We start from the raw sequence: 15,351 nt of genomic DNA, 5'->3' as shown, positions 1-15,351 counted from the left end.
GATTATACCACCGCATTCTTAGACAAAATCAAAAAGTTGAAAACACAATTCCCTATCTGTTCCACAACAAGAGCACCTGAAGATTCAAACATGGTTAAGTGGTCTACTTTTGACAGAGTATTGAAACTGGAAATTAGTCAAATCATTACTAAAATTAATCCTGCCATTCATCCAAATGACCCAGTTCCAGCCAGTTCCTTGAAACAAGTACACAGGGTAATCACTAAGACAATCACAACATTAACTAACTTGTCCCTCTCAGAAGGAACTGTTCCAAATAGGTTAAAACAAGCTGTGATAAAGCCAATCATAAAAAACAAGTCTGGCAGAATGGTAGACTGGGACAGCTATGTCCAATATCCAACCTGTCTTTTCCTGCAAACGTTCTTGAGAAAGCAGTGTTATCCCAGCTTATAAATCACCTGGAAGATCAAAATATTCTTTTCCCAAATTAATTTTGATTTAGGAAACATTACGCAACCGAGACATTACTCATCTCACGCAGATGAAACTTTCTGTCTTGTGCTGACTGACTCAATGGCCGCCTTTGACATTGTGGACCATAATCTATTATGCCATCAGTAAGATTGGGATCGACGGCAGGGTTCCAAGATGGTTCTCGTCATTTCTATCTAACAGAACATTCCAAGTCAAACTTGGAAACCATTTGTCTGACACTTTCCAGTAACACTATTCAATAGTTACATGCTCCCACTATGTAAATTACTGACGAATCTAGGAATAACTTTCCTTCTTGTATGCCGACGACATACGGTTTTACATACCACTCTCCAGATCCTATGAAAATACAGCTTCAATAATTTCTACCTATATGAAAGCAATACAGCAAGAACTAATGCAACTTAAACTAACATTAAACCCTAAAAAGACTGAAAGAATTTGGCTGAGTAGAAAGTCACTGATAGTTAAACCACCTGCCTAAAACCTAGGTAATTTTCAAATTAATCCCTCAAATCAAGTACGGGACCTAGGTATACAACTAGATGAGAACCTTACAATGAAAATGCACATAAGTAAATTACTCAAGACAGGTTGCGCCAAGCTGTGAACTCTACATTGGTTGAAACCATTATTAACTTTTACAGACTTCTGAACTGTATTCCAACCTCTAATCTTTCTCAAACCTAGACTACTGAAATTCCTTACTACTAGGTCTTCTAACATGTCACTTAAAATCACTACAACGTTTACAAAATGCCGCTGCAAGGCTCCTATTAGGATCTAGGAAATATGATTACATAACACCCTCGCTGATGTCACTGCATTGGTTACCAGTACAATTCAGAATCTACTATAAAGTATTAACGATAATATTCTTCATCATTCATTCCAATCACACCGGCTTGTTAAGAGTGACACTACAACCTTACAATCTTAAACAAACACTAAGATCTCAAAATAAAGGATTATTGACTATTCCCACAATACAGAGCACACATCTAACTCAAATAAGAGATAGCCTGTTTTCCATAGCTGGTCCAACGCTCTGGAATTCTCTGCCTGAGACACTACATACTTTACCAAATAGAAAGATGTAAATGTCAACTAAAAACAATGGCTATTCAAAAACGCATATAACTTTAAAACATCTGAAGACATTGAACCACAAAGTCAAGAAAGATAAAAGAATAGAATCATGAAGAATAAACCAAATGAGAAAATGTAAGATTCTAAAAACAGCTCACAGAATAATGCAAAAACTACCACTTCATTTTAATTTTCTGTACTCTTTGTTTTATCTAATTAATCATTTGTCTGTTGAGTTAGACTTATGAATGTCAATTTGTAAACCGTTGTGATGTATACATGGAATAATGGTATATAAAACGTCTAAATAAATATATTGGCAATGCCTTACCAATCTGAGAAAAATCTTTAAAACCGAAAGAGGGAATGGAATTCCAAAAACAGTCATCTTTACCTGAGATTCATATCTTAAGAAAGAAAATAAAAAGGAGTAGCATCTCCTTTTCTCACAGGACAAGCAGGATGGTGGCCCTCACAAATGGGTGACATCGAGGATGGAGCCCACCACGGAAAACTTCTGTCAAAGTTTAAACAGAACTTTGACTGGCCCCTACTGGGCATGCCCAGCAAGGCACTGACCCTGCAGCCAGCAGGGGTCTCCCTTCAGTCTTCTTTTTTCCGCGCAGCAGTTGCCACGCGGTGAAAGGAGCTCTCTAACCACGTTCCTGACAGGAATTTGGAAATTAATTTCCTAAGAAAATTTGCCCCTCAGGGGTCTCCCTTCGACAAATTTTTTAGTCATCTTACGGAACCCGGTAAGTTTTTTGCCTTCTTCCATCGACTGCCGTCGATTTTGGCCCTCGAGGCCTGTGGGCACTTACCGATCCCCAGCCTAAATTTTGGCTTTCAGCCATGGCAACGGGGTTCCATCGTTGTCCGGATTGTACCCGGACTATGTCCATCACAGACCCCCACAGGGTTTGTGTAATGTGTTTGGGTAGTGGGCATGATGTCCTGACTTGCACCAAATGTGCCTTAATGACACCCAAGGGTCGCAAAGCCAGGATGGAGAAGATGGGGCTCCTCTTCCATGCACCAACCCCAACGCCATCGATAGCATCGACGTCATCGGAACCGGCACCGAAGTTGTACCATCATCGTCAACCCTCCGGTGACCGTCCGCCATCGATCGCTTCTCGGCCGTCGACTCCCGTCCCTTCCCCGGATGGGCGAGAGGATCGGAAAGAAAAGCACCGCCATCGACGGCATAAGTCTCGGCCTGTCGAGGATCCACAGCCATCGACCTCTGCTCAAGCCGAGCCACCGACAAAGAAGCCGCGAACAGACCGGATGCCCTCCACGTCTCGTTCGCCGGCATCGAGGAAACCCTCACCCTCTCGGGGTGTGGGGGCCGTGATCCCACCGGTTACGGTGGTCCCTCCGGCCCTGCCTCAGCCTCCCTCTCCCGTCGAGCCGGGTATGGTTACCCCTGGTCTCCGGGCAGAACTGGACCGGCTGGTCCAGGAGGCCATCGAGAAAGCGATGAAGAAATTACAACCTCCATCGGCACCGTCTCCGGCACCGGTTCCAGTGCCGCCCCCGGCACCGGCTTCGCCACCGAGGAGGGAACCGACCACCGAGCCGTTGATACAAGCGCTAGCACCGCTACTGAGCCGCATGGAGGCACTCGTGACGGCCCTTCCATCGGTGATTCCAGTGCCATCGACAACACCACCGTCTCCGACTGGTTTCTCATCGGCAGGAGAAACCCCGTTTCGAATTCCCCCTTCCGGGGTAGTTCCATCGGTACCTTCTGGTATATCTCCACCGATTTATCCTTCGGCTCCATCGATTCCGCGCCAGGCACCGATTCCATCGGCAGCACCGAAGCCATCGATGCCATTTCTGTTCCACCTACTGCACCGATTCCACCTCGGTTTCCATCGATGCCTTCAGAGCCTCAGCCAGGTCCATCAGGGCTACAAGCCACACATGATCCCTACGATACCTGGGGTGATGATGATGATACCTCTTCTGACACAGATCTGCCTTCGCCACCATCTCCTACAGAGAGTAGAAAAAGATCTCCTCCTGAGGATCTATCTTTCATTAATTTTGTGAAAGAAATGTCAGAAGTTGTACCTTTTCAACTACAATCTGAAGCTGATGATAGACACCAGATGATGGAACTACTTCAATTTCTGGATGCTCCAAAAATCATCGCTTCCATCCCTATACACCAGGTGTTTTTGGATCTGCTCAAGAAAAACTGGGAATCTCCTTCATCGGTGTCACCAGTTAACAAGAAAGCTGACTCCACATACCTTGTCCAGTCAGCACCAGGTTTCCAAAAGCCTCAACTGGATCATCGCTCTGTTGTGGTTGAGTCCGCGCAGAAGAAGGCCAAGCGTCTTAAGCCGCACTCTTCTACCCCACCTACCAGGGACAACAAGTTCCTGGATAGTGTTGGACGGAAAGTGTATCATGGAGCTACGTTGATTTCACGCATAGCTTCATATCAACTTTACATGACTCAATACAACAGAGCCATCTTTAAGCAGATGCAAGACTATGCTGACACGTTGCTGGACCAATACCAACCACAGCTTCAAGCCCTTCTTCACAAGGGATTTGAGGCAGGGAAGCACGAGATTAGGACTGCCTATGACATATTCGATGCTTCCACGAAGGTTTCAGCCACAGCCATCTCAGCCAGACGTTGGGCTTGGTTAAAGTCATCCAACCTTCGCCCAGAAGTCCAAGATCGTCTTGCTGATTTGCCCTGCTTAGGCGACAATTTGTTTGGAGAGCAAATTCAACAGATTGTGGCGGAGTTAAAAGACCACCATGAGACGTTGAAACAACTCTCATCTGTCCCACCTGAGGTGACCTCCAAGCAACCGCAAAAGAAGGACTCTAAGAAGTCATTCTTTCGACCACGTCGCTACTACCCTCCGTCAACTAGGGCTCGTCCTGCACGGTCCTCTAACAGGCCTCAGCCTCGTCAGCCGAGAAAGCAAAGACCTACTGTAGCCCCACCTCCTGGGCCTACGGCGGGCCTTTGACTTCCCTGTATTGAGCACATGCCATCTCCCTCTTCCACACATCCCTGTGGGGGGTCGACTGTTCCACTTCTTACACCGTTGGAAACAGATCACCTCAGATCAGTGGGTGCTAGCAATTATCGCACAGGATTACCACCTCAACTTCATAACACTTCCGCCAGACTCCCCGCCCCTTCAGGCATGGAGTCTAACCAGCCATTTCACTCAATTACATCAAGAAGTATCCCTTCTTCTACAATCAAATGCTATAGAACCCGTCCCTCCTTGTCAACAAGGGAAAGGATTCTATTCCAGATACTTCCTAATACCAAAGAAATCAGGGGGGCTACGTCCAATTCTGGACCTTCGGGCCCTCAACAAGTATCTGCAAAAAGAAAAGTTCAAGATGGTAACCCTGGGCGCCTTGCTCCCTCTGTTGCAAAAGGGGGATTGGCTGTGCTCTCTCGACCTCAAGGACGCTTATACCCACATTGCGATCACACAATCCCATCGCAAATATCTGCGGTTTCTTGTAGGCCACGACCATAATCAATACCGTGTCCTACCTTTCGGTCTGGCTTCTGCCCCACGAGTCTTTACCAAATGTCTCGTGGTGGTAGCAGCATTCCTAAGGAAGGAAGGTGTCCACGTCTACCCCTACCTGGACGATTGGCTAATCAGGGCCTCCTCCCAACACATAGCTCAATCCTCCCTAAAATTGACAATTCAAACACTCCTTTCCTTAGGGTTTCTTGTCAATTACGAGAAATCTTGCTTAGTCCCGTCTCAAACCTTATCCTTCATTGGAGCAGACTTGGACACCTTGCAGGCAAAGGCTTACCTTCCTCTTCAGAGGGTCCACACCCTAATATCCCTGGCTCGCCAGCTCCAGTCTCAAAACACTGCCACGGCTCGCCAGTTCCTCATTCTCCTAGGACACATGGCATCCTCGGTTCAAGTCACTCCCATGACCCGACTAGCCATGAGAGTAACACAATGGACTCTACGACACCAATGGATTCAAGCTTTTCAGCCTCTGTCCTCCATAGTCACAGTCACACAGGCCCTGCGCCTATCCTTAACCTGGTGGACAACTCAGGTCAACCTCCTTCAGGGCTTACCTTTTCTTCCACCGGATCCGCAAGTAATCCTAACCACCGACGCTTCTCACATCGGTTGGGGAGCCCATGTGGACGAATTACAAACCCAAGGGTTATGGTCCAAAGAGGAAGCCGAACACCAGATAAATTTCCTGGAACTTCGCGCAATCCGCTATGCACTCCGAACTTTCAAAGATCATCTATTCCATCAGATAATCTTAATCCAGACGGACAACCAAGTGGCCATGTGGTACATAAACAAGCAGGGAGGCACAGGCTCCTTCCTTCTGTGTCAGGAAGCTGCGCAGATCTGGGCGGAAGCCCTCTCCCACTCTATGTACCTCAGGGCCACTTACCCGCCGGGAGTAGACAATGTATTGGCAGACCAGCTGAGCCGTGTCTTCAAGCCACACGAGTGGTCACTCGATCCTCTGGTAGTGACCTCTCTGTTTCACAAGTGGGGTTTTCCCCGCATAGACCTCTTTGCGTCCCCTCAGAACCACAAAGTGGACAATTATTGCTCTCTCATTCGGAGCCAACACTCTCAGCCGAGGGATGCCTTCTCCCTCAAGTGGACGACAGGTCTGCTTTATGCATTCCCTCCACTTCCTCTTCTGTCAAGGACTCTCGTGAAGCTACGCCAAGACGGAGGAACCATGATCCTGATAGCACCCCACTGGCCACACCAAGTGTGGTTTCCCATACTCCAGGATCTCTCCATCCGCAGGCACATCCCTCTGGGAACGGATCCGCATCTGCTCACTCAAAACGACGGATGCCTCCTCCATCCCAACCTCCAGGCCTTGTCCCTGACGGCATGGATGTTGAAAGGTTAGTCCTTCAGCCTTTTAACCTTTCGGATTCGGTTTCTCGTGTCCTGATAGCTTCACGAAAGCCCTCTACCAGAAGATCCTATTCATATAAATGGAAAAGGTACACATCATGGTGCACTTCTCAGTCCCTTGATCCCCTTTCCTGTCCAATCTCTAAGTTCTTGGACTATTTATGGCACCTATCAGAATCCGGTCTAAAGACCTCTTCCATTAGGATGCATGTCAGTGCGGTAGCCGCCTTCCATAAAGGTGTACAGGGTGTCCCTATTTCAGTACAACCCCTGGTAACACGTTTTCTTAAAGGCTTGCTCCATCTGAAGCCACCCTTATGTCCTCCGGCCCCATCTTGGGACCTTAACCTGGTTCTTGGTCGTCTAATGAAACCTCCTTTCGAACCTCTGCACTCCTGTGAATTAAAGTATCTCACATGGAAAGTGTTATTCCTTTTGGCTATCACTTCAGCTCGCAGGGTTAGTGAATTGCAGGCCCTAGTTACCTATCCGCCTTACACTAAGCTCCTGCAGGACCGGGCGGTACTCCGCACTCACCCTAAATTTTTACCTAAGGTAGTTTCTGAATTTCATATTAATCAATCCATCATACTACCTATCTTCTTTCCCAGGCCCCACTCCAACTCCGGGGAACAGACTCTGCATACCCTAGACTGCAAACGAGCTCTAGCTTTTTATCTAGACCGTACAGTTGCTCACAGGAAGAGCACTCAATTATTTGTCTCTTTCCATCCTAACAAGTTAGGACATCCTGTGGGTAAGCAGGCTCTTTCCTCCTGGTTGGCGGACTGCATTTCTTTTTGCTATCAGCAAGCTGGCATTCCTTTTCAAGACCGTGTGAAAGCACACTCTGTGAGGGCCATGGCGACGTCAGTGGCACACCTTCGATCGGTGCCGCTTCCTGACATCTGCAAAGCTGTAACCTGGAGTTCTCTCCATACCTTTGCAGCCCACTTTTATTTGGACAAAGCTGGAAGACAGGACTCCATCTTCGGCCAATCTGTCTTGCGTAACCTTTTTCCAACGTGATGTACCAACACCCTTCCACCTTCCCGGTAGAGTGCGGATGCCCTTTACCAAATACCACCCCAGTTGTTGTGCCTGTTGCACGTCATTGGGTGCATTTGGTGCAAGTCAGGACATCCTCAGCTCGGTACTCACCCATTTGTGAGGACAACCATCCTGCTTGTCCTGTGAGAAAGCAAATGTTGCTTACCTGATGTAACAGGTGTTCTCACAGGACAGCAGGATGTTAGTCCTCACGAAACCCGCCCGCCACCCCGCGGTGTTGGGTTTGTTTTCTTTTTACTTTTTAGGCACTGCCTGTAGCTTTGAAAATCAGACTGAAGGGAGACCCCTGCTGGCTGCAGGGTCAGTGCCTTGCTGGGCATGCCCAGTAGGGGCCAGTCAAAGTTCTGTTTAAACTTTGACAGAAGTTTTCCGTGGTGGGCTCCATCCTCGATGTCACCCATTTGTGAGGACTAACATCCTGCTGTCCTGTGAGAACACCTGTTACATCAGGTAAGCAACATTTGCTTTCTCTTATCTCATTTTCCTGGGCCTATTCATTAATGCCCAAGAACCAGCCCCTTCATCCTCTCCTGTGCAATCTTTCTTTATATTTCTCTTCTCTGATTTCACTTGCCTTGTTTTCCTGAGACTGGTCATTGATGCCCATGGAGTAGATTGTGTGGGAAGTGCAGGGGATCTGTGCTTTGATGTCTCCACAGATATGACAGTGGTTGATTGTTGGGTGCTGACCTGCAGACAGGATCTGAGGAGAGAGAGGAATGAAAGTATTACCAATTTAAGGATGAACAATATTCCAGGAATGGCATGCTACCACTCAGACCCAAATAAACAAACAGTGGCATTGTATAGGCCAAGGCTTCTCAAATCTGTCTTGGGGACCCTAAAGCCAGTCGAGTTTTCAGGATATCCAAAATGAATATGTATGAAATAAATTTGCATATGCGGAGTCTCCATGATATGCAAATTTATCTCATGTATATTCACTGTGGATATCCTAAAAACCCAACTGGCTGTGGGGTCCCCAGGATAGATTTGGGAAGCCCTGATATAGACTAACAGATTTATTGAAATATAATCTTTCAAGGACTCAAGTCCACTTCTTCAGATGCAACTGACAAAAACAGATTCTTGTCCTTAAAAGCTTGTGCCTCAAAAAGCCTACGTTTCATTTTTGTTACTAACATAGCTACCACCTGGAGTTTCAAACAAAGCAGGAGTACAAACAAAGCATAGCAACAACTAACTTTAATCACAGGCATAGATTACATATTTCCTTATACCATAAAAAATATTCAGCATTGGGGGCCTCGATCGCTGTGAAGGAGGGAGAAGGAGCCGACGCAAGCAGACCGGCGAGAGGAGGAGGAGGGCATTGAGAACAGCTGTGCTTTCCCCGTGACATCACCCGCCGGCGACCGCGAGTTTAAAAGACCGCGGGGCTGCGTTGTGAGTTGGGGCCTCGATCGCTGTGAAGGAGGGAGAAGGAGCCGATGCAAGCAGACCGGCGAGAGGAGGAGGAGGGCATTGAGAACAGCTGTGCTCTCCCCGTGACATCACCCGCCGGCGACCGCGAGTTTAAAAGACCGCGGGGCTGCGGCGCACCGCAGCCGCCAGCGCAGCGCCTAAGCCGCGCACGCCAAAGGGGCGTGCGCCTGACTTAGATCGACTTGGATCGCCTTGGACTGCCTTGCTGCAGTAAAATACTTTAAGTTTTATGGGGCGAAAGAGGAAGGCCAAAGTGTTTACATCATCCCCTGCACCACAGGGCTCGGGGCCCATGGATGCTCATATCTACAGGATATCCCCGCAGGGGCAAGGAGAAAGAGATTCATTGGAAGTCTCTTTAAGCCCTGGCATGAGACTAACACCTTTGCAACCCCCACCAATAACATCAGGATTGAACATCAAGGAATCTACAATAGTAAGTGATAGAGATTTTACTTCTCAGTCACTAAACATTGCAGAAGCCTCCAGTTCGGAGCCAATATTGCAAAGAACTGTAGAGGATATACTGTTACCTAGCATTGAGAGCGCTAGGCTTTCAGCCGTAGACGCTTCCAATGTAACGTTGGGGGATCTTTGGAGAATGATGGTTAAACTGGATTCTAATGTTTCTCAGATTAATGTCTCTCTTGGAACTGTGGTTAATAAAAATAAGATTCTTATACAGGAACAAGGGAAACGTATAAATGATATAGAAATATTAGTTCAGAATGCTAGTGTGGAAGTTGAGACTGTTAAAAAATTGGAAGTTTTACATACAACAGATAATTTAGAGAATCAAATGCGTATTAAAAATTTGCGTATTGTAAATTTCCCAATTACAAGACTATTATCGCCATTGGAAATGTTTTCTAAATATCTTAGGGAAATTTTAGCCTGGAATGAGATTCCGGCTATTTCTAAGATTTATTATTTTTCACCCCCAATTGGAGAAAACCCAGGAGGGTCTGTGACAGATTCTCCAGGGATATCTACCTTTTTGGAGGAATCAGTAGATATGATAAATAGGAGAGCAACCCTGTTCGTGTCATTTGTATTGGAAAAAGATAAAGAAATGATTATGGAAAGTTTTTTCAAAAATAAAGATATATTGTTTTGTGGGCAAAAGGTTTATATTTTTCCGGATGTCTCCAAGCCAACCCAGGCTAGGAGAAAGCAGTTCTTAGCCCTTAAAAATAAAGCATTACAACTAGGGGCGACTTTCTTTTTAAAGTACCCCAGTAAATGTTTTATTAATTATCAAGGGAAAAAATTTATTTTTTCTCAGCCATCGCATCTGGAAACCTTTTTGAGAGACAAGAGTCAGATTCAGGAATGTGTGGAAGAAGTGGTACCATCATAGTTAGTACATTAAGATAGTAGATTCTTTTCCCTCCTTTTGATTTATATTAGAATTATGGTATAAAAGGGCCCCCGCATTATTTTATATGTATAGTAGCAGTAATTTTGAGAAAATGATTGAGATTATTGGTTTTGTTTTGTAACTAGACCTACTATACTATTATGTTTGGGTTATGTTTAATAACAAATAATATTTTATTTTGTAATGACATTTAAAAAACTCAATAAAGATTAAATTATAAAAAAAAATAAAAATATTCAACATTAACAATGATCTACGATAAATGCACCTCACAAGAAACATCTAACAATACTACAAATCTAGCCTACACAAACCACACCACCAGTGGCTCCCAACTTTTTTCATGTCACAGCTCTCCTGGCACTGGGTTCACTTTACAGTGGCATACCATCATCTCTCCTTCCCCTACAACCACTTGTCATAAACGCTTTCCCTTCCGTTATGGGTAGTAGCAGTTGCGTGGAGCGGCAGTTACTAGTACACATAACAGAAGGCATGGGGCTAGCTTGCACGGAGAGGCAGTTGCTACTACCTTTGGAAAAAAAAATTTAAATCTTGCTGAGCAGACTTGCTGGATCATTTTGGTCTTTATCTGCTGTCATTCACTATGTTTTCTCCCCTCACCCCCTTGGTATTATCAATCTCCTCTCAGTCCTCTGACATTAAGTCCCTTCTGCTCTCCTATCACCCCCTAGCAAAATGAATTTCCTTCCCTTTTGTTCTACCTGTTCATCCCCCCCGGAGACTCCCCTGCTGGCTGGAAAAGATCCAGTCATGAGGCGGGGGGGGGGGGGGGTGGTGTTGGAGGACAGACCTGAAGATACTGCTTTGGCTAGCAGTGATAGCTCTGGTCTTCTCCAACTCTTCTCCTTACAGGCACCCCTGGCTGGTATATGGGAAAACTTTCACAGCACGTGGGCAGGAAAATGTTACACTACACAGTAGTAGACAGGCAGCATCCACACAGAATAAGTTTACATATACCTCTAAACAAGGCATATACAACCTGAACAGTGATCAAGGCTTACCATAAGTAACGTCTTACCTTAATAAAGATCTATATTACATACCCCTTTATGTTAAGGGCAACAGCTAACCTCAATGCAAAGTTTACATATGCTCTTATACCAGAAACCAAAAAGACATCTCAATTGCCTACATCTCTGTATCAGAAGTCATAGTCAACCATAACAGCGATTTCTTCCCCAGTACTCCAAGGGCCCCAAACTCACCATATCCTGGTAAAACATCACCTGCTGCTGGCATTCCCGGAGGGGGAAGATCGTGGTGGGAGTCATTGAGCGGAGGTGCCAAAGTGTGAGTGCTGGCCCACCACCACACAACTGGAAAGAACATAGAACTTGTTAATGATTGCAACAGAAAAGTAACCCTCCTTCTTGCCTCTCAAATTTATTGGCATCTCTTCCTCATCCCTCCCTTTATTTGTTGCTTTCAGCTTTTAAGATTTTTTTTTATGGTTGTGTCACATATATTATGACTTGGGCAATTGGGTTTAATGTATTTTTGTATAAAAATACTCCAGAAATTTTTTTTTACCATAGAAAGGTAGGTGGATACATGGAAAGCCCTCCTGGAGCAGGTGGTGAAGGTTAAAACCGCATTAGATTTCAAGAGAGTATGGGATAAGCACAGACAGGCTGCGTCGGGAGGGACAAAATTTAATGGCACCAATCTGTAAAACAGAATAAGTATACATGGACCAAACATAACAGAGGGCCAGCCATAATACACTTTAGATGAAACATTACAACTCAATACTTTAAACATACCGGTGTTCCAGTCTGTATCACTTCACAGGGAGCGCACACATCTTGTAGCACAGAGGGGTTTTAAACGCGGACACATATTTTGGAGCGAAAAGCCGCATCAATCAGAAGGACGGATGAAACAACCAATCAGAACTCAACACATACAATCAGATGAAAAAACTCCATTCAAGTTCTACGTTAAGACCCTTGGGAGCAACAGTGTCTAAAATATAAATCCATCTCTGTTCTTTTTTGATCAGAATCTTAGAGTAATTCCCGCCTGATCAAAAAAGAACAGAGATGGATTTATATTTTAGACACCTTTGCTCCCAAGGGTCTTAACGTAGAACTTGAATGGAGTTTTTTCATCTGATTGTATGTGTTGAGTTCTGATTGGCTGTTTCACTCGTCCTTCTGATTGGTGCGGCTTTTCGTGCCAAAATGTGTGTCAGCGTTTAAAACCTCTCTGTGCTACAAGATGTGTGCGCTCCCTGTGAAGTGATACAGACTGGAACACCGGTATGTTTAAAGTATTGAGTTGTAATGTTTCATCTAAAGTGTATTATGGCTGGCCCTCTGTTATGTTTGGTCCATGTATACTTATTCTGTTTTACAGATTGGTGCCATTAAATTTTGTCCCTCCTGGCGTAGCATGGGGTCTGTGTCGGGGAACCCTCTAAAAGACTGATTTATATACAAGTGGAGTTGCCGTATATGAATTGATACAATAAAATTACTATTTTGACCAACAAGAAATTTTCTGCACTTGTGTTTACACTTATATTGCTGAGTGCAGCACAAGCTCCAGCAGGGTTATTCTGTATTCTTTCTTTTTTGAACCATTTTCCCTTTCCCTTATTCTTGGTGATGTTAACCTCCATGCTGATGACTTCTCTGACTCTTATGTCTCAAAACTCCTTTTCTTAACCTCCTCATTTGATCTCCAACTCTGCTCTACCACCCCCAATTACCAGCATGGACACTGCCCTCTTTCAGACATCTACACCTCAGTTTTTTCCCCCTCTCAAACTATGCAATAACTCTCACTAAACCATCCCTCGCAGCCTTGTCCAGTTACTAACACCTTCAGGAATCCTCAGTCTGTCGACCCTTGCATTCTTTCCACTCCTCTACTACATTGTCTGAGTCAGTTGATAAGGCAGTTTCATCATATAACATTGTACTCTCCTTTGCTTTAGACACTCTTGTCCCTCCTCTTATCCAAACTCCAGCCTTGGCTCACCCCCAGAACTTGCTTCCTATGCTCCTGTGCTTGCTCTGCCGAACATCTTCAGCTAAAATCCTGTGTCCATACCAAATTCATATATTTCAAATTCATGCTTACCTCCTTCCAGTCTGCTACTGTATTTGCCAAGCAAGACTACTATGTCCATCTGACAAACTTTCTTGCATCCAACCCTCGCTGTCTTATTGTCACACTCAATTCCCTTCGACTTCATCTCCTGGCACACCTTCACTCTCTGCCCAGCCTATGACTGACTACTTCCATGACAAGGTTCACAAAATAAGTTTTGAGTTTTCAAGCAGGTCATATCTACCTTTCCTCTAGACCAAATCATCCTCTCCTCCTTTTCTGAAATGGAGAAATTACTTACCTGATAATTTCGTTTTCCTTAGTGTAGACAGATGGACTCAGGACCAATGGGTATAGTATGCTCCTGATAGCAGTTGGAGACTGAGTCAGATTTCAATCTGACGTCAGCACTACATATACCCAATGCAGGAAGCTCTGCTCTTCAGTATTCTCCTCGAAAAGCAATAGTGGATATATGTGTGTTTGGATAACTTTATTATCTTGGTTAACTTGATTAACTTGAACTAGTTGAGGTGAATTGTAGCTGGAAACCGCCAGGGTCGTCAACCGAGAAACACCGACACCCGGTAACTATGGGTGTATTAACTAGGAGTAAGTCTGGCTTACCCGTGCTTGTTTTGTTCTTGGGGATTGTCACCCAAGGTTTCCGTATGTTGAGGCAGCCGTGGGAGGGATACTGAGTCCATCTGTCTACACTAAGGAAAATGAAATTATCAGGTAAGTAATTTCCCCATTTCCTAGCATGTAGCAGATGGACTCAGGACTAATGGGATGTATAAAAGCTACTCCCGAAACGGGTGGGAGGCTGCCCGTGGCCCACTTAGTACTGCCCTTGCGAATGCTGTGTCCTCCCTGGCCTGAACAGGTCGAACCTCGAGAAGGTGTGGATAGAGGACCATGTCGCTGCCTGACAGAACTCGGTGGGTGACAGCATTTTGGTTTCTGCCCAGGACACTGCCTGGGTCTTGTGGAATGGACCGTGACTTGTAGAGTTGGAGGCTTGCCTGCCTCTATGTAGGCTGCCTTCATTACTTCTTTGATCCAGCGGGCTATGGTTGCCCGCGAGGCTGCTTCCCCTTGTTTCTTCCCGCTGTGAAGGATGAATAGGTGGTCTGTCTTTCGTACGGATTCTGATCTTTCCAGGTACTGGACTAGGAGTCTGCCGACGTTAAGATGATGTAAGCGGCGTGAGTCTTCAGAGTCCTTATACTCGTCTGGCGATGGCAGCGAGATGGTTTGGTTTAGATGGAAATGAGAAACCACCTTTGGAAGGAAGGAGGGGACAGTGCGTAGCTGTATGGATCCCGGTGTGAGTCTGAGGAACGGTTCCCGACAGGATAGTGCTTGAAGTTCGGAGATGCAACGGGCTGAACATATTGCCACTAGGAATGAGTCTTCAAGGTCAGGAGCCTTAGGGACAGACCAAGTGTAGGTCTGAAGGAAGTTCCCGCTAGGAAGTCTAGTACTAGATTGAGATTCCATAGGGGTATAGGCCACTTTAGTGGTGGTTGGATTTGCTTGACACCTCTCAGGAAGCGGGAGACGCCTGAATGTGGGAAAACTTGTGTGCTCGGAGCAAGGTGTCAATTACAGCTCTCAAGTATCCGCTCTTCTTCAGGCGAGTCCTCTCAATGGCCACACCTTAAGAGAGAATAGAGTTGGATCTTCGTGGAGGATCGGTCCTTGCTGGAGCAGGTCCTTGTGTGGAGGTAGGCACAGGGGGTTCCCCGCTAGAAGTCTTCGCATGTCTGCGTACCACGGCCTTCTTGGCCAGTCCGGAGCCACTAGGAGTACTAGCCCCCTGTGGTGATCTATCTTGCAGATGATCCCACCCAGTAGTGGCCATGGAGGAAAGGCATACAGCAGATCTTC

At 45.7% G+C, this 15,351-nt stretch overlaps 1 protein-coding gene across 1 annotated transcript in view; it reads right to left on the bottom strand.

Moving 5' to 3' along the window:
* THOC6 (THO complex 6) overlaps window positions 1-15,351 on the bottom strand; it is a 157,909-nt gene that overhangs the window by 7,165 nt on the left and 135,393 nt on the right. Inside the window, exons 11-12 of the mRNA XM_029606783.1 lie at window positions 11,607-11,717; window positions 8,122-8,250 (exon numbers count right to left, since the gene is read on the bottom strand). Of these exons, the coding sequence (XP_029462643.1) occupies window positions 8,122-8,250; window positions 11,607-11,717 (240 nt within the window). The remainder of the gene's footprint in view (window positions 1-8,121; window positions 8,251-11,606; window positions 11,718-15,351) is intronic.

This window comes from Rhinatrema bivittatum, chromosome 6 (genome assembly GCF_901001135.1).
Source record: "Rhinatrema bivittatum chromosome 6, aRhiBiv1.1, whole genome shotgun sequence".
Lineage (NCBI taxonomy): Eukaryota > Metazoa > Chordata > Amphibia > Gymnophiona > Rhinatrematidae > Rhinatrema > Rhinatrema bivittatum.
Note: the sequence above shows the minus strand (reverse complement) of the source record. Positions and strands in the feature narration are given on the sequence as shown.